Raw genomic sequence first — 19,413 nt, 5'->3', positions numbered from 1 at the left:
TGGCTATGGTGGAGTTCATCCACGACTGCCCTTGCCCTTCTCGGCGCCCTTGCCGTCCTTCTCATGGAAGTACCGATCGAAGATGCACTACAGATCGAGCCGGATCTGCTCGTCGCCGGAGCTGTCCTCGTCGTCGCTGTCCTCCTTTGATGGCAGTCCGGCCATGGCACGGACCGCCCCGATGCTGCTCGCGGGCAAGGCCGCACGTGTTCCTCCGCTGTCGTTTCTTCACAATGCGGACGCGGATGGCTTCCTCCTCTGCGGCCGCCCGCACCGCCTCCGTCGCCGCCCTTTCCACCGCGATACAGGCCTCGGCGGCCATTATCCTCTCATTCCCATGGCGGGCCACCCGTTCCTGGTGGGACTCATACTTTGCCCGGCCGGTGATAGGGAAGGAGAGGTGTTCCGAGTGGAACCGCGAGGATCCAGGACTAGAGGACCAGAGCGTCTGGTGAGCCGACGCTATGGCGTCACGGCGGACGGATCCGTCCGTTGGCCGGGCACTGTCCTCCCAGGAGCGGCGGAGTGCAAAGCGGACTGCCATTGCCTCCCCCAACCCACACGGGACAACACCCCAGTTGACAGATCCGGACTGGTCAGAGTCCGATCCGCTGCCTGCCATGGCACAGAATGCCGCAAAACCGCCGGAGGTGAGCTCGGGTGGCGGAGGGGAGTGGAGTGAAGTGGCTAGGGTTTGCTCGAGCGAGAGGATGGGGACGAATATAAGTAGGGTCGGTGGGCCAACATGGGTTGGGTCCGATGTGGCGGGTGTGCCCGGGCGCCCCCATATCTGCCCCATATTTGGGTTGGATAAGGGGGGTGCCAGTCAGTCCGGACATTTGAGGGTCGTTTGAAAGGCTCATCTGGGTCAATAAAATCGTGACAGGGCAGTGACCGGGCGGCCCGCCCGGACGTGTGAGGCGAATTTGAGTGGTCCGGTTGTAGATGCTCTAATACATCGGCACAGCGAGAGGAAAGGAGACCCAAGCTATAAGAGCATCTATAGCCGGAGGCCTCGAACCCGTCTGAAACGCCGGGGCGGGTGGACCGGTGACCGATCGAGTTATAAAAAATCGATCAATTGGGGTGCCTTAAACGTCTAGACTGTCTGACGCCGCTCATATCCAGCCCAAATGTAGGGCGGATATGAGACGACCCGGGCATGTCCGGGCTCGTTCGCCACGTCGGAGCTGACAAGCCCAGTCCACTATCGATCCCACAAAAAAACCCAACCCGGCTCCTCGCTCGGAACCCTAGCTCACTCGCTCTCCTCTCTCGTTTCGTCTTATTCTCTTCCTTCTCCAATTCTGATCCAATCAGGCGCAATGTCGAGCTCTGCCAGCCACTCTGGCTTCGACGTCGACCTTGACGAGGAGCTGGCCCTCCGGATTGCCTTGAAGCGGTCCAATGTGGACACCAGGGGTAGCTCCGGATCTGCAGCGTCGTCGCCGCTCCCACGTCAGCGCAACGCTGACGCCGGCGGTGGCCCCTCCCGGCCTGTGCGCGGCTCCGACAGGGCAGCGCGGTCTACTCCGCCCCCGCATCTTCCTCTTCCCCCACCGGCCGATGCTCTGCCCAGGCAATGGTGGGTGCTAGTTTCTGCAGCGCTGGCCTGCACGTGCACTCTAGAATCGGAGGCGCGCATTGCCTGCCGCGGCAGGCGGCGGACAAGGGAGAGGCAGGCTACGTTGCAGTCCATGCGCTGCCACCGCGGGATGCCGGTGGAGCCCGACGAGGACGAGCGGCTTCTCACTTGGGTCTGCCGCCGGTCGCTCATGACGGCGGAGGCAGACGCTCGCCGCCTATGGTGAAAGAACACGAAGGCGCGCCAGCTTGCCATAGAGCAGTCGGAGCGCGAGGTGAATGAGGCAGCGACAGATGCGGCTCGGTTGGCTAAGATAAAGCGGCAACAAGACATGTCCATCTGGCGACTAAAGGGGCTCATTGTCCTCTCCGACGACTCCGACAAAGACGGCGACGACCACAGCTCCTCCGCCAATGACTCCGATGATCCACCACCTGTAGCCGACGCCTACAGCTACGCTGGCGATCAAAAAGGCAAAGACCCGGCGAGAAAGTGGCGAATCTCTGTCGTCTCCCTAGTTAACTTCTAGTTATTTACGTCTCTAGTTGTCGTTTGTGGATTATGCGAACTTTGAGTAGCTTTTGGAGATCCGTCTGTGATCTTTGGTGATCGGAATGTGCATATGTAGCTCCGTTTCATGGTCTGTGCAATGACCTACGTAATTTATCTTTACGTTGCATGAGTAATGGGATATAAGATATTAGATACGAGGAGTATGAATATGGAGGACATAAATTGAGAAGTGTTTGATTAGTGTCCACAGACATATTCGGACGCGTCCGCAGATGTTTGAGTGACCGAATTTGCTTAGTCAGGCTGTAGATGCTCTAAAACTAGCCATAGTGGGAGTAACTTCAGCAGTAACATCGGATCCAACTCAGCAAATTTGCTTATGTGGCACTGAGTTAATGAGGAGAGAGCTAGTTGTAGTAACTTAGCTAGTTACTTTAACATCACATGTCCCGATGCAATATGAGTCTATAACATAATAAATGAATCTTTGCATGTTATCACACTTAAGTTATTACCCACTATAAAGATAGTAATATAGTGTAAAAAAATGTGTATGTTACTCTCTATTGTGGCTAGTCTAAAGCACAAACAAAGAAGAGCAAAATGAAGCAAATCTTGCCTGCCACTCACGCCTTGGCATACTAAATATTATTATCACCTTTCCCATCCGTTTGATCGCTTGCGTGGAGACCAGAGAGCGGAGTAGGAGTACTGCTAGTACAAGAGCGGAAAAGGTTCTCGTGAAGCTAGCATCATAGCACATGCAATGTACTACCCATACAGCGTGCATCGGCCTCGATCGCTCCGTTGCACCGGATTCGTCTTCGAGCGCACACGATCCATCACCGATCTCAAATCTACCGCGCCCATTTCTCCCCGGCCTCCACGTGACCCGTGCGCGCTGAGCGCACGCCCACGCCATCTCCCGTCGCTTTGCCCCCGTCCAACGTCACTGCATAGCTTGCAACTAATCGTAGCAAAGATCCTCTAGCAAAGCCCCCGTATAAAGGATAGAGGTATGGCCACCGGCCTCGGCGCACTTGCTGAGTGGTGCACCTGGATCCAGGACGAAGCTGTGGGTCGTGGAGAGAGAGAGAGAGAGAGGGAGAGAGAAAGAGAGAGAGAGGGAGAGAGAGAGAGAGAGAGAGAGAGAGAGAGAGAGAGAGAGAGAGAGAGAGATATGGGGTCGCTGGGGAAGGATGCGGCGACGGCGGGGGAGCGGGTGGTGCTGGCGGTGAACGGCGTGCGGCGCGAGGCGGCCGGCGTGGACCCGTCGACGACGCTGCTGGAGTTCCTCCGCACGCGCACGCCCGTCCGGGGGCCCAAGCTCGGCTGCGGCGAAGGTGAGCACCACCAGCCGGCCCTCCACTCCATTAGCTAGCTCGGTTTAATCCTTGCAGTTTCGATCGTTTAGAATCTTATTCGGATGAACAGCCCAAAGCCCTCGAACCGACGAGTCGATGGGAGTTGATCTGCCATCGTTTTCAGTTTACCGACCGACCGGATTCCTGCTCCTGGATCGCTTGGTCGTCGTCGATCTCTACGCACGCGCTCCACACGCGCGCGCGTAGGCGTATGGAATCAAACCACGAAACACACAGGAATGGAGATAGAAAATAGGTGGCGGTAGGAGTTTCTGTACACGTGCACGTAGGCACCACGGCACATACATACATAGACATATCCACAGTACCCACTCTTGGGCCATCAACCACATCGGTGCTGCTTCTTCTCTTCATTTTCTGCTACTCCCTAATACCATACCTACGGTACGTAGCTACCAGCGCTACCGCTCGTTCATCACGAACCACAAAAAATGTCGATGGCTCATCGCTTTCTCCTCCTCGGCACATACCGACCCTAGCCAGGACCCATCATATCCGTGCGGAATACATTATGTTTCTTCTCTTCTTTTGGTGCTGGCTGGCCAGCTATCGTTATACACTTAGCTCATTCATCAACGCACCACAAGTCCACAACTATTCATGTCGGGGCACTTGTTCCTTGCACCTTCCAGCTAGCTGCTCTCAACACTTTGATGCACCTCCAATCAAAGAGGTTATTTCAAGTGTGTTGACGTATAAATGCATAGCCCATTTTTTTCCATCAGCTTGAGCTTTTTGATGAACTGACTGGTGCGTGCAGTTTTACAAAGTGCACTCACTAGCGATGCTAAGTGGGAGACTTTCTATCTTTCACTTTAAGTTCGGGATAACATAGAATTAAGAAAATGATAGGCCGAAGCATTTTTTTTTTTGAAACAAGTTAGGCCGAAGCATTGGTACTTTACACTTCAATCGGGCATGATGGAGTGAAAAGGCCGGATACGCTAGCTGCCGATCTGCTTTTCTCCCAGTGGAGCAGGGCATGCATGCAGCGCGAACTAACCTATCCCAAATTATTGGACCTAATATATTCTCCGATGTGGAATTATTTATCTTTTGTTGTTAGGTGGTCAGGTCCCATATGCTGCAGCTAACCAAACCATCTTTAGAAAACTCTGGCACGCGTATCAGTTTGCTACATATACAGCGACAGTGTTTCAGACTTTCGGTGGCATGCTTTGGCCCATATCATTGTACCAGATGCGTGTCCTTCTTATATTGATATAATATACTTGGAGTATGACTTTAGGGAAACAGACCACTAATCAGACCATATAGGCAGGCTCCCCACACAAAATTTGACGAGAAACTCTCCCTCCGTCCCATAATATAAGAACATGTAGTAATCGTGATCCGTAACAAACCGCATAGAGTGAATTAGTACAGATTAGATATGCCATGAGTATGGAATTAAGAAATAGTCTTGTTCACCTTAAACCGGGAGCCGTCGATGGAAGTATCATTGACAACTTAGATCAAAAGTATTACACCAACTCATCATTATTTTGGTGGAATAGTAATGGTGCAGATGCAAAGTACAATGAGCTAACATACATAAATAAACAAAAACAATATAATCATCATTTTTTATATTAAATGCATACGTTCCCTTTTAAGAAAGCAAAAGAAACGACATTTTATTAAAGAAAAGTATCACATAAAAAACAATTTCTTTAAGTACTGAAAAAACAACTTCAAGTATGCATAATGAACTAGTAAGAGTGCTCCCTCTATAAACTAATATAGATCTTTTAGATCACTACTTTAGTGATCTAAAAGATTTTATATTAGTTTACGGTGGGAGTACTTAATTATGAGACAATGATTAACATAGTCAAGGGAGGTGACAATTGTTCACAACCATCGGATAGATACTTAACAAAATTGGATTAAAAGATTTGGATGACTCAAATTAAAAATGTCCCAAGTAACACATGCTTTTCAAATCGGTATAATACATACACAAATGTACAATATGTCAACTGCTAAATATGTGCATCTTTTGGTCGTGGCCTTGGCATTCTTTTGTTGTGGGTGGTAGCTCCACCACTTGCCTCCATGAATATTAAACCATAAAAGAATATCTTAAAATACCGTCAAAAACATTCTTATGTTATGGGACCGAGGGAGTACAAGATGTCAAGACATAATTCATTTCTTCTATCTTTGTGCAAACGTTTCATAGAGACATGATAGGTCACAATACTTTTGTCCTTCCCATGAAACTTCAGACATCTAAAAGAACACAAACATATACATGTTTATTTTATTTTTCTTATTTTTACATTCAGCAAATTGTTCGTTCTATTCAGGAGCAAATTATTCCACTCAGCAAATATATTTTTTATGTTTTTGAAGGAATTGTTCTTTCTCATTATATGATTCGTCTAGCCTGGTGTGTTTCTAATTAATTAACGACGGCGTCACGTTGCTGCGTGCAGGTGGGTGCGGCGCATGCGTGGTGCTCATCTCCAAGTACGACCCGGCCACCGACGAGGTCACCGAGTTCTCGGCGAGCTCCTGCTTGACGCTCGTCGGCAGCCTCAACCACTGCTCGGTAACCACCAGCGAGGGCATCGGCAACACCCGCGATGGCTACCACCCCGTCCAGAAGCGCCTCGCCGGCTTCCACGCCTCGCAGTGCGGCTTCTGCACCCCCGGCATGTGCATGTCCATCTTCTCCGCCCTCGTCAAGGCCGACAAGCCCGGCGCCGCCGGCGAGCCAGGCCCGCCGCCAGGGTTCTCCAAGCTCACGTCGTGCGAGGCGGAGCACGCAGTCTCCGGCAACCTCTGCCGCTGCACGGGCTACAGGCCCATCGTCGACGCCTGCAAGAGCTTCGCCGCCGACGTCGACCTCGAGGACCTCGGGCTCAACTCCTTCTGGAAGAAAAGCGCTGATCGTGCCGAGGTCGGCAAGCTGCCGGAATACTCCAGTGGCGCCGTCTGCACCTTCCCGGAGTTCCTAAAGTCCGAGATCAAGGCCTCCGTTGATCAGCAGACGAACAATGTGCCGGCGGCGATCGCCGGCGAGGACGGCTGGTACCATCCCAGGAGCATCCAGGAGCTCCATAGCCTCTTCGATTCCAACTGGTTCGACGGGAATTCAGTCAAGATCGTGGCGTCAAACACCGGCGCCGGAGTGTACAAGGATCAAGACCTGTACGAAAAGTACATCGACATCAAAGGGATCCCGGAGCTTTCCGTCATCGACAGGAGCAGCAAGGGGGTGGAGATCGGGGCGGCCGTGTCCATCTCCAAAGCCATCGAGGTCTTCTCCGATGGCACTCCGGTCTTCAGAAAGATCGCCGGTCACCTCAGCAAGGTGGCCTCGCCGTTCGTCCGCAACACGGCGACCGTCGGCGGGAACGTGATCATGGCGCAGCGGCTGCAATTCCCATCGGACATCGCCACCATTCTTCTCGCAGCCGGCTCCACGGTCACCATCCAGACGGCTTCCAAAATGCTGTGCCTCACATTGGAGGAATTTCTGGAGCAGCCTCCCTGTGACGCCAAGACCATACTGCTCAGCATATTTGTCCCGGATTGGGGTTCAGACAATGTCATCTTCGAGACATCTCGTGCAGCACCGAGACCGTTCGGCAATGCTGTGTCCTATGTGAATTCTGCATTCCTGGCAAGGACTTCAGGGGATGCAGCATCAGGGGAGCTCATCGTCGACGAAATCTGCCTCGCGTTCGGCGCCTACGGTGTCGATCACGCGGCACGGGCTTGGAAGGTGGAGGAATTCTTGAAGGGGAAATCAATGAGTGCATCTGTGATACTTGAAGCGGTTCGGTTGCTGAAAGATGCTATCTCGCCGTCAGAAGGCACCACACACCCTGAGTACAGAGTCAGCTTGGCTGTCAGTTTCTTGTTCAGTTTCCTGTCTTCACTTGCTAACAACCTGAATGAACCGGCGAAGGCTATTACTACCAATGTTTTATCTACTAATGGAACCATGAATGGTAATGGCGCGTCGTCACTGGAAAAGGAAAGTAAGGTTGCCAGCGATGATTTGCCGATCCGCTCAAGGCAAGAACTGGTTTTCACTGAAGAATATAAACCTGTCGGCAAGCCGACCACGAAAGCCGGGGCCGAGCTACAAGCTTCTGGTATGTTTTGGTAGTTCTTTTTGTTCATTGTACATTAGTCCAATCAATGCTCAACCATCTGCTATGTTTCCTCTGCTATTGTACACTAGTTTCTATTCTGAAACATGCAGTTGACAATATTCTTGGTTCTTGTTCAGGGGAGGCTGTGTATGTTGATGACATCCCAGCACCCAAGGATTGCCTCTACGGAGCATTTATCTACAGCACACACCCTCATGCCCATATCAAAGGTGTCAACTTCAAATCATCTCTGGCTTCAAAAAAGGTCATCACGGTTATCTCGGCAAAGGACATTCCTGCCGGTGGAAGGAATATTGGATCCAGCTTCCCGGGGCTAGGAGACGAAGCGCTCTTCGGTGATCCGGTTTCTGAATTTGCTGGTCAAAACGTTGGCGTTGTGGTACCTACTTCTGAACCACTTGAACTCAGTTTCAGAAAAAATGCACAACCAGTAGTACTATAATGTTTTACCCAAAATTTTCAGGGATGGAACTGACCATATTATTATCGTTTTGGTTTGCCATGGATCAGATTGCTGAAACACAGAAGTACGCCTATATGGCGGCGAAGCAAGCCGTCATCGAGTATAGCACCGAGAATCTCGAGCCGCCCATTCTGACAATAGAGGATGCCATCCAACATGACAGCTACTTCCATCCTCCCCCGTTTTTGGCTCCTAAGCCAGTTGGGGATTTCGAGCAAGGGATGTCTGAAGCTGATCACAAGATTTTATCAGGAGAGGTACATACTTCAGTTTAGTAATAGGATGTTGTCTATATTCATAGTTTCAGACAAGGATCATTACATCATAGTTTCAGACAAGGATCACTACATACTCACATCTAGCATCATTGTCAATTTCCAACAGGTGAAACTTGAATCACAGTACTACTTCTACATGGAGACTCAGACCGCCTTGGCCATCCCCGACGAAGATAACTGCATCACCGTCTATGCCTCGACTCAGATACCCGAGGTCACGCAGAATGTCGTCGCCGACTGCCTCGGCATTCCGTACCACAATGTTCGCATCGTCACAAGGAGAGTTGGCGGCGGCTTTGGCGGGAAGGCAATGAAAGGATGCCATGTAAGTGGAAGCCCCAACCATTCAAGCAGAGGTTTACAGTAACAAAAAGTTGTACTACAATCTTGTGACCATGGAGGAAATGTTTGTGTTATCAGGTGGCATGCGCGTGTGCAGTTGCAGCGTTCAAGCTGCGGCGCCCAGTCCGGATGTACCTCGACCGCAAGACGGACATGATCATGGCAGGAGGGCGGCACCCGATGAAGGTGAAGTACAACGTGGGGTTCAAGTCGGACGGCACGCTCACGGCGCTGCACCTCGACCTCGGCATCAACGCCGGGATATCGCCGGATGTGAGCCCGGCGCTCCCGTCGGCCATCGTCGGTGCTCTGAAGAAGTACAACTGGGGCGCCCTGGCCTTGGACGTCAAGGTGTGCAAGACCAACGTCTCGTCCAAGTCAGCCATGCGCGGCCCCGGGGACGTGCAGGGCTGCTTCATCGCGGAGGCCATCATCGAGCACGTCGCGTCGGCGCTCGCGGCCGACACCAACGCCGTCCGGAGGAAGAACCTCCACGGCTTCGAGAGCCTCACGAAGTTCTACGGCGACGCCGCCGGCGAGGCCTCGACGTACAGCCTCGTTGAAATATTCGACAAGCTGGCTTCATCGCCGGAGTATCGGAGCAGGGCGGCCGCGGTGGAGCGGTTCAACGGCGGGAGCAGGTGGAAGAAGCGGGGCATCTCCTGCGTGCCGATCACGTACGAGGTGAGGCTCCGGCCTACGCCCGGGAAGGTGTCCATCATGAACGATGGGTCCATCGCCGTCGAGGTCGGTGGCGTGGAGATCGGGCAGGGGTTATATACCAAGGTGAAGCAGATGACCGCTCATCGACAAGGTGCGTGTCATCCAGGCCGACACGCTGAGCATGATCCAGGGCGGATTCACCGGCGGGAGCACCACGTCCGAGACCAGCTGCGAGGCTGTCCGGCTGTCGTGCGCCACGCTCGTCGAGCGGCTCAAGCCCATCAAGGAGAGCCTCGAGTCCAAGTCCGGCAAGCCTGTGCCATGGAAGGCCTTGATTACCCAGGCGACCATGGCGAGCGTGAACCTGTCGGCGCAGGCGTACTGGACGCCTGACCCAGCCTTCGTGAAGTACATCAACTACGGTGCCGCCGTCAGCGAGGTACCATGATCCATGGTCCAAAGATCGCCAAATCATAACAACAAGGGATATTCATTTCTGATTGAGAAATTGCCCGAATTGCAGGTTGAAGTCGACGTGCTTACTGGGGGGACGACGATCCTGAGGAGCGACCTGGTGTACGACTGCGGGCAGAGCCTGAACCCGGCGGTGGACCTCGGCCAGGTGAGCTCGCCGCCGATCGGCACAGCTACATGATTGCTTGGTGTCGCCGAAGATCGTTGGAATCTGAATTCAGTTTTGATTGTTGGATCAGGTGGAGGGCGCATTCGTGCAAGGGGTTGGGTTCTTCACCAACGAGGAGTACACGACGAACGCCGACGGGCTGGTGGTGAACGACGGCACGTGGACGTACAAGATCCCCACGGTGGACACCATCCCGAAGCAGCTCAACGTGGAGCTGCTTACCAGCGCGCGCGACAAGAAGCGGGTGCTCTCCTCCAAGGCGTCCGGCGAGCCGCCGCTGCTGATGGCGGCGTCGGTGCACTGCGCGATGCGGGAGGCTATCAGGGCGGCCAGGCAGGACTTCTCGGCCAGCTCGCCGCTGACGTTCCAAATGGACGTGCCGGCCACCATGGCCGACGTCAAGGAACTCTGTGGCCTCGACGTCGTCGAGAGGCACCTCGAGAGCCTCTCCTCTGCCGCCGCCGGTCCCAACGCCGCCGTCAAGGCGTGATGGTACTTGCATGAAATATATGTAGAAACGTGACACGTGTGTACTGTAAATGACACGAGCGAAGGTTTGGGACGCTGCTTGTGTGCGGGTGTGCATAGACGAGAAGGGAGCATACAACTAGCTACGTGGATCGATTTGAAGCGTTGGATTTCATCTAACGGCACGCATGCACGTGCTTGGATTCTGCTTGAGTGATGAGGATAAAAAGACTTCAGTTCCTGTTACAAATCTGGGTGATGATATGAAGTCAAGGACCGTTGGAAAACTGTATAAATAAATTTGAGGTACAGTATTAAGGGCCAGTTTTTGTGGCAACTTTTTTTTAAGCGGCTTAAAAAATAAACTGCCTTCCCAAGCAAAAAAAAAAATCATTGCTAAATTTATTGTGACTTCTAAATTACTAGTTTAGAAACCCCAATCAAATAAGAGAGGCTGCTTATGACAAAAGCTAGAGAGAAGGCGATTTATCTTTTACAGTTTTGCTAAAGCACATCTAGATGTGCCATAAGTATTGCACATCTAAGTCATATGTCATTGATCTTACATTGAGATTCGTGTGAATATTTTCTTTATCTTTTTTCCTTTTCTCTTTATGCTTGATTCACTCACTTAGATGTGCAATAACTAGAGCACATCTAGATGTGCCCTAGACACATCCTATCTTTTAAGCTATCAAAAGAACCGGCCCTTAAGATTTTGTAAATCTAAGATAGACAGTTAGAATAGTTGAGTTAACGATTAGTGGCTTTACGAAGCAAACTGGACAGTTTGCACAAATGACACAAAGGTATCGGAGGTTCTGCAACTTTTGTGTGTGGACGCGTGGAGGGGATGTTAAAGACAATATCTACAAGTGGAACGACCATAATGTCTAATGTGTGAAGATCGAATACAAAGGCGAAATAAAAAGCTTTAGCAAAGTTTCATGGTTGAAATTGTTTGGTGGAATCCATGCTCACGGCATGGAGCTTGGTATCTCAAGGAAGAGTACCTTGTCTATGGTGTGTTAGTTTAAGATCCTGTATTTATAGCAAATCCATATTTTATGGCTGGCGTAGTTTAAAAATTTTAACCGGCAATCGAACCGATGAGCCTCTTGGTTTAGGATTTTACTAGTTGGCCGTCGGTTCATCGGTTCATTTGCGATAAAAAACAGGAATGTTTCAGGTAATTTCTAAAAAGTATGACCGCACATCAAGAGAATACATACAATATTTTTATCGGATGTCCCCGAAGGTTAGGTGTTTGATTCCTTGTAAACCAATAATGAATCATAAATTGTTAGTTTAGCTTAGTTGGTTGTTAGGTCTTTAGCATGCCTTGTTTGAAGGTTAGGTGTTTGATTCCTTGTTGATGCACATTCTTTTTTTGAATATTTTTTCGGTCTTCCTTAGAAAACAGGGCAAGGCTTTGCTCACGGTTTTTGGGTCAGACAAATGGTCCGGTTCAGTTTCTAAAACTATAGTATGGACAAAGTTACCAATGAATTTATAGGTATTTCCTCTCAAGAGCCTAGAGAACTTCACCCGAAAAAAAAGAGCCTAGAGAACTTAAAGCACAATTTCAACATTCCGAGGTGTGATGGAGGGAGAGGGGTATATGAACTATGACGTTCCCACATCCTGTATATACGAGGGATTGGGTTGAGGTCTGAACTACTCACTCTAATCCAAAATAAGTATCGAGGTTTTGAACTAAGGTTAGTTCAAAATTGCCACACTTGTTATGGATTGGAGGGAGCACCTTTTTTGCATTTTATTTGTTGCCCTCTTTGCTTTTGATGGAACTGACTGCAACTTTGACGAGTGAACACAATCCGTCTTCAAACTCCTTTATTTCATTCGATCAAATGAAGTTGAACGTAGCAATGCCTTGGCCATCTCGTGTAGCATTTCCCCTATTTTTATTTTTGATAAAAATCACTTTTGTTGACTCAAAATATACCGTTGAGTTATATCCCTTCCCCGTCCCATTGAGAAAGAGAATTATCGAATCCTAAGGCAAAGGGAGGAGAAACTCAAGGCCACTCTTCCTCCGGGTTTTCTTTCCGCACTATTATGGGTAGTTAAATAAAGGGAAAAATTGGATTCAATTGTCAACTGGTCCTATCAAAAGTAGGATTGACTACAGATTCGAGCCATCGCACATGGTTCCATAAAATATGTACAATTTTCCCGATCTAAATTGAGCAGGTTTCCATGAAGAAGATCGTGTTCAGCATGTTCTATTCGATACTGGTAGGAGAAGAACATGACTCAGTATTCTTAAAAAAAGAGGGGAAGCAGAACCAAGTCAAGTATCAAGTGGATCCAAAGCATGATGAGCAACACCAGGTATCTGCATAGTTAAGATGCACATAGACAAAACCAACAATCTGGCAAAATGAAAATAAAATTTGACATGTCATCAACAGAAGAGTCATATAACCGACATTATGCCTATGTCGAACGCGGGGGTGGACTGATCCGGAGACTATGTTGTCACCCATTTTAGAAAAAAAAAACCTCAATAGCCACCTGATCCAACCACATATTGACCGTCTTGAACAACGATTGGCACTCCATTCATTGTAGCATAGGCAACATACAAAGCAAGTCCGGAGAATAACCTACAAAGAAGATTTTTTGCCATTAAATACCAAGTCATTTCTATGTTGCCAAAACGACCATAAGAAGGCATGCACTCCCACCCATGTTAGCGTTTTGAACCTATTTAAAATATTGTCCAACCAATGGTCAAAAGTATTGGCAATACCCATGGGCGGATACAAATTTATCGCTACTTGGATGACTGGCCATGTAGAATGCACAAATTTACACTGAAAAAAGAGGTGTTTTCATTGTCTCATCATGAGTTCAAAAGCTACACTTCCTGCTTCCATGCCAATTGCGATGGGCGAGGTTGTCTTGGTTGGCACAACTTCGTATCGTAGATACCAGATGAAGATTTTAACTTTTATGGAAATCTCTGACTTCTAAATTTTCTGGTTATTATCCTCTGGAACCTCTGAATGCGTGAGTGCACGGTACATAGAGCCAACTGTGAAGGGCTCAGGTGTAGTAAGATTCCAAATAAAACATCTTGTTCTTGTGTCAGGCTAATCTTTTATCCAATCAGGATAAAAGATTTTGCCATGACAAAAGGTGAAGGCCAATCAAATCCTGCCTGGAACAATATCTAATAGGGATGAACTGAGCACATGCGCAATAGTATATATCGTTCTTATCGCGAGCAATGCGGTACAAAGTTGGATATGTTCGCAGAGCCTGGCATTGCATAGCCATTTGTCCTCCCAGAAACAAATCTCTGGCCCATCTTTTATCATGAAGGATCGAAAGTGGAAAATATATTTCTTTGCCGTCATTAGCCCAACCAAAAAGTGTGAGTCGTCATGTTTTCAATAAGACCGAGACACGTCTTTTTGGCATAGCAGGGTTTGCCATACACCGTCCTGAGTGAGTAGTCTAAAGACCCATTACTAAGTGAGGCATCATTCTTATGTTAAACAAATCCAACGACACACACATATCTTACTGTTTAACACAGTACAATCGCAGATGCTCTCATACACATACATACACTCATCATGGACGGATGAATGCATGCCCTACCCTATGAGCACCTCCGAGGAACTGAGTCAACACAACATCTTGAGATCGATGAAGTCATCACAGACGTCTCGTGGTCGACGGAAACTTTCCCTCTCACCGAACGAACATCATCAAAAACTCTGAAATTAAATCCAGAAAAATTCAAGCACGAGTGCCAAGTTTAGGACTTGGGCTCCTTCAGTTCAGGTAGCCCTAGTAACTCAGGGCATAGTGGTAGTAGCAAGATCGAAATTGTGAGATTGCCTCGATCACAAACTATCAAGAAGAAAGATCAAGATTCATTTTTTGTCGGGCAAAGAACTCTATCTAGGAAATGACTTCGCTCACTAAAGACCAAATAACAACCATTCTAGATGAAAGGACACAAGCCTGAAATTTGAGTGCGGATCTATTTATCTTGAATTCCTATCTTGAGAAATAAAGAGTTGTTGTCTTTAGAAATGCTAGTATAGTAACCCAGATGGACTAGTTCCATCATGAGGAATCTAACCATTTGAGCTACTACGCTTATTAGTTTGTAGCTTACCGTATCCTTCTAGTTGATCATATATATACACGCCCACACTTCATACGCTTAAGATTACATAAAATTCAAAGCATAATTATAGGGCGATGATGGACTCTGCTTCCACAGACAGACCCGACCGATACATCTTTTATTCAAATGTCCACATAAACATCACAGATGGTGGAGGTGGACGGATGGGAAACGACGATTTACAACAACAGAAAGGCACACTACACATCGATCACAAACACAAACCGACTCGCGACAAGACATAAGTAGACGCCGTACACTGGTGGCATTCTTCATCTTGAGCTGGAAGCTGACATTGACGACCATGGAATGGATTCATCGTCGGTGGCCGCATGGATGCTCTAGCGAGTCATCCCCGCGTGCGTCTGCGGCGCCGTGGTCTTCCCCATCTTCTCCATGTTGGCCTGCCATCCTGCACCAACGGACAACAACATCAACGCCGGTAAGACGCCTCCACGCGCAGCCGGCCATTGATGCGTCCTAACTAGTGATGGAGGTTCGCCGAGGATTAATTGGTAGTAGAGCGTACGTACCGAGGGCCATGTCGAAGCCGCGGGACTTGAGCTCGCGGTACTCCTGGCAGAGCGCGCAGGCCTCGCAGAACCAGTGGACGCAGCAGTCGCCGCAGGGCGTCTCCTTGAGCCGGTACTGCTCCCGCAGCCTGGAGCGGTAGCCGCAGGAGTAGAGGCAGCCCATCCCCGTCATCGACGCCAGCGCGGCGTACACCGTCCCGCTCGCACAGCAAGCTGGGCAGAGCTCGTCCGTTCGTGCCGTCGTTAGTTCTTGGTTCACCGGACAATAGATAGATAGATCATTCGATCGTCGTCTAGACAAGAAAAATTAATTAACTCACATGTGGCGCCCATGTCGACGATCTCGGCGATCCTCCCGAAGACGACGCACGGGCAGAAGAACGTCAGGCAGCCTGCAGCACACACGTCCGGCCCGGTCATCACAAGTTCACTCACAACCAGGGTCCAGGGCATGCATGCATTGCATGCTTCTATCTGGGGAATTAATGAGCTTACAGCCGCCGACGTCGTCGAAGCAGCCGCAGAGGCCGCTGGACCAGGAAGCGTTGTTGAGGCTGGCCATGGGGATGCTGCTGCGACGGAGACTTGGGGTTGCAGGAGTAGGACTATCAGAGAGAAGCTCGCCGGACTTGTGTGTGTGCATGAGCGGCCGTAGTGTGCGTATTTAACGTCGACGGAGCCGGGTTCCTTCCGCCCGACTTCACCCGGCCGCCATGTGGGCCTCGCGACAGTTAAACGTCGGTTGTCACCGGACGAGACTTGCCTGCTTTTCTCGTGTGTGCCCATCCGTGCTCCCGCATACGTGGCTTGATTTGATTAAAATAAAATAAAACCCGGCCCACCTTCTTAAAATCAGGGGGATGATTAGATTAGAAAAAAAAAACAGTTGTAGGATAAAGTGGGAGCACAGATGAAAGCATGGGGAGGGAGCAGGCAAGCCGGATTCGTTGTTACCAGCGCAGCACTAGCATGTCCAAGTCCAAGGTTGTTTATGCGTGCGCTTTGCCATCTCGTGCCGTCATGCATTGATGAAAACCAAGCGGAAGCCGTCCCTTTCAGATTTTTTTTTACGGAAATAGAAAAGGAAACTACAAAATGAAAGTGGAAATTGGCTGTGTGCGTCCCATGATGAGGAAGCCAGGGTACTCTCTTTTTTCTAATCTAAATAGTAAAATCATGAAAGTGGAAACAGAAAAAATCTTGTAAAAACTGGATAACTATTTCTTTGTTTTGTTCAGCTCGCCATTCACTATTTCTGATGGAACACGGGTACACTTTTGGAAACTTTTGGAAGCACAAATCACGAGAAAACATATCAATGGCACCCCGCAAAAAAAAACATATCAATGGTGTGGCTAAGAGCTTCACTAATCTAGTCACACGGCAGCCTTGACCGCTATATTATCTAATCGATCACACGGCAACCTACCTTGACCACAATTTTATATTAAACCTAAACGACTCGTAATGGCTCGAACACAGCCAAACAGCAGGCAGACACCAACCTGATTACAACTCGGATACAAGATCATTTCCAACAGCCCGAGAGCGAGAGAGAGAGTCCCGTGCCTACTGACGGCCGTCGTCAGGTAACTCGACAGTTAAGTACAGGCTGGTGGTCGTAGTGATAATATCATAACTAGTATCATGTATGCCAACTAAGAAATTTTGATGAAATGTCGTAGCATTAAATGAAGAAAAAGAAGGTGCAGTATCATATCATGATACTCCCTCCGTTTTTATTTACTCTGCATATTAGAGTTGACTGAAGTCAAACTTCGTAAAGTTTGACCAAGTTTGTAGAAAACAATATAGACATTTATCATAATAAATCTATACGATGTGAAAGTACATTCAACAATAAATCTAATATTGTTGATTTGTTATTGTATATCTTAATATTTTTGTTTAAAAACTTGGTCAAAGTTTGTAAAGCTTGACTTTGACTAAAGCTAATATGCGAACTAAATAAAAATGGAGAGAGTACTGTATCATAATTAATGTTATGCTATTTTATGTCATGTATAATAATAAATAAAATATCATATGATATTAATATATAATACTATGTATTATGAAGGTAGTATCATACACTAATATCATATGCATGATACATATGCATTGCCGATCGATCTCATCGATGGCTAGCCGAACCTCGCTGTTGCGTGGACGGACGCCCTTGGTCGTACGTTATTGGCTGTGTATATGTAAGCTTGCCTCCGGCCGGCGGAGCACCTAGCTTTCTCCACTACATGCAGCAGAGTCCAGCGACGAGAGGCTGAAGGCAAACGCACTACGTGTCAACATCAACATCTCTGGCATGTGTGGTCAGCTATCTCAAGTTGAGTTGATGAGCATTTGTTGATGAAATTCTCTTATCCTGCCATGCAAGGGTGGCGCGGATTCGCGTTTTTTGTTTGTTTGACAAATGATACTTTATTTATGCATCTGTGAGGACTAACTATCATATACTTCGTCTATTTTTAAATATTTGTCTTTCTAGATATTTCAACAAGTAACTCATACGGTGCAAAATAAGTGAATCTACACTCTAAAATATATCTATACATTCGTATGTGGTAGTCCATTTGAAATCTCTAAAAAAACAAATATTTGAAAACGGAAGGAGTAGAGTATAATAAATGAGATCACCTCAACCTGAGGTGACTTGGCCAACGTTCGGTTTGGCACCTTTTCTTTTGAGGCAAGTTTATTTTTAGGCTAAAACACGTTTACTCTTTATTGCTCAATAATGTTTAGAGGAATACAATTGATAGCATGTTGCATAAGCCACAAATGGCGGAGACAAGTTTGGTTTGGCACTTCTGTTTGACTATATGGTGGCCCGGGCCATAAACCAGCACTGGGCTAGGCACTGGTTGTTCTTCGATCCAGCTGGAGGGCGGCGCCGTAGCATTATTTTATTTCAGTATCGGTCTTCAACGGCCTTTGTGTCCGATTTCAATGGTTATCTTTCGGGTTTCGGTGGACTGTCTTTTTATTGGTTTTCTTTTTCTTTACTTTTTATTTTATTTTGTAACACACGACTATTTTTCCACACATATTATACATTCTTTGTGTGCATCAGGAATTTTTTTCTCATAAGCGCAAAACATTTTTGAAATGCATGAAAACTTTTTTTTTCAAATATTGTTTTGATGTTTACATTTTTCATACACATTGTGCATTTTATTATGCATCCGAAACATCTTTATAAATTCTTAACATTTTCCAAATAAGTAATTAACCTTTTTATAAATACATGTTTTTTTTTTGAATATGTGTTAATTTTTTGAAATACATAATCATTTTTGGATGGCTATGAAATATGTTTTTAACTACGCGAACATTTTTTGTACATTGTATAAATATTCTTTAAAATTGTCATGAATACATTTTTAAATGCGTCATTTTTATAAATGTAAAGTGCTTTTGAGAATTGTACGAAATATTTTTTATTTACATGGAAGAAATATATTATATTTTTTCTAATATCACATGCAATATTTTGAAACACATGAACATTTTGTAATGCTATGAAAGTTTTCAAAATTATGGTAACACTTTTTTCTACGCTGTGTAAACCAATTATTTTACATTGTGTTCACATTTTACAAATTCATGTTTACTTAAAAAAATAAGTTTTGGAATACATTTTTAACATGAACATAAGAAAAAAACAACAAATGAAAAAAAGAGCAGAAAACGAAATTATCTGGAGGAAGCTACTTGGCCCAGCCAATTAGTAGCGAGTAGCGATGCTGAGGCGAGACCAGCTTCTGTCTCCACAAAGCAAGACAAGCATATCAGCCAGCGCGCCACAGCTAACTAGCCAGGCCGACTGTTGGAGCGCGACCGAAAAAGCATATCGTTTAGAATTTTCTGATTGAGTTTTTTTCTTTTTTTTATTTTTCTAGTATTCTACTAAAATACTCTATAGATTTTTAAAAATGTTGATTTTTTAAGAAAAATGTGAATTCCAAACTTTTTTACAATTTTTTTTTCGAAAAACGTTCTTAGATTACAAAAGTAGTCATAGATATGTTTGCGAATTCAATTTTCTTGCCTATTTTAAAATATACCCATGAATTTTAAATGGTTTGAAATTCAAAAAATGATCTTGAATTTAAAAATTATTCATATATTTTCTAAAATGTTCAGGAATTTCAGAAAATATTTGTGAAAATCAAAAACTGTTCACAATTGTCAAATTGGTTCTGAATATAAAAAGAATTC

At 47.1% G+C, this 19,413-nt stretch overlaps 2 protein-coding genes across 2 annotated transcripts; one reads left to right on the top strand and one right to left on the bottom strand.

The window, feature by feature from the left end:
• The first annotated feature begins 3,170 nt into the window (after positions 1-3,170).
• On the top strand, positions 3,171-10,791 carry LOC125510896 (putative aldehyde oxidase 2). Its single transcript, XM_048676184.2, is given in 9 exon segments — positions 3,171-3,441; positions 5,925-7,595; positions 7,733-7,995; positions 8,127-8,336; positions 8,464-8,682; positions 8,778-9,499; positions 9,501-9,801; positions 9,886-9,984; positions 10,076-10,791. Coding segments are annotated over 9 exon segments (4,068 nt in total). The 5' UTR covers positions 3,171-3,278; the 3' UTR covers positions 10,496-10,791.
• A 3,962-nt stretch (positions 10,792-14,753) lies between these two features.
• Positions 14,754-15,910, bottom strand: LOC125507432 (cell number regulator 2-like). The gene is made up of 4 exons (XM_048672010.2): positions 15,673-15,910; positions 15,498-15,569; positions 15,178-15,390; positions 14,754-15,056 (listed from the first exon to the last, which is right to left on the bottom strand). The coding sequence occupies exons 1-4, from the start codon at positions 15,818-15,820 to the stop codon at positions 14,986-14,988; spliced, it is 504 nt and encodes a 167-aa protein (XP_048527967.2). The 5' UTR covers positions 15,821-15,910; the 3' UTR covers positions 14,754-14,985.
• Positions 15,911-19,413: the final 3,503 nt, after the last annotated feature.

This window comes from Triticum urartu, chromosome 5A (assembly GCF_056163025.1).
Source record: "Triticum urartu cultivar PI428250 chromosome 5A, HENAU_Tu73, whole genome shotgun sequence".
NCBI lineage: Eukaryota > Viridiplantae > Streptophyta > Magnoliopsida > Poales > Poaceae > Triticum > Triticum urartu.
The sequence above is the reverse complement of the archived record's forward strand: the minus strand, read 5'-3'. Positions and strand labels throughout refer to the sequence as shown.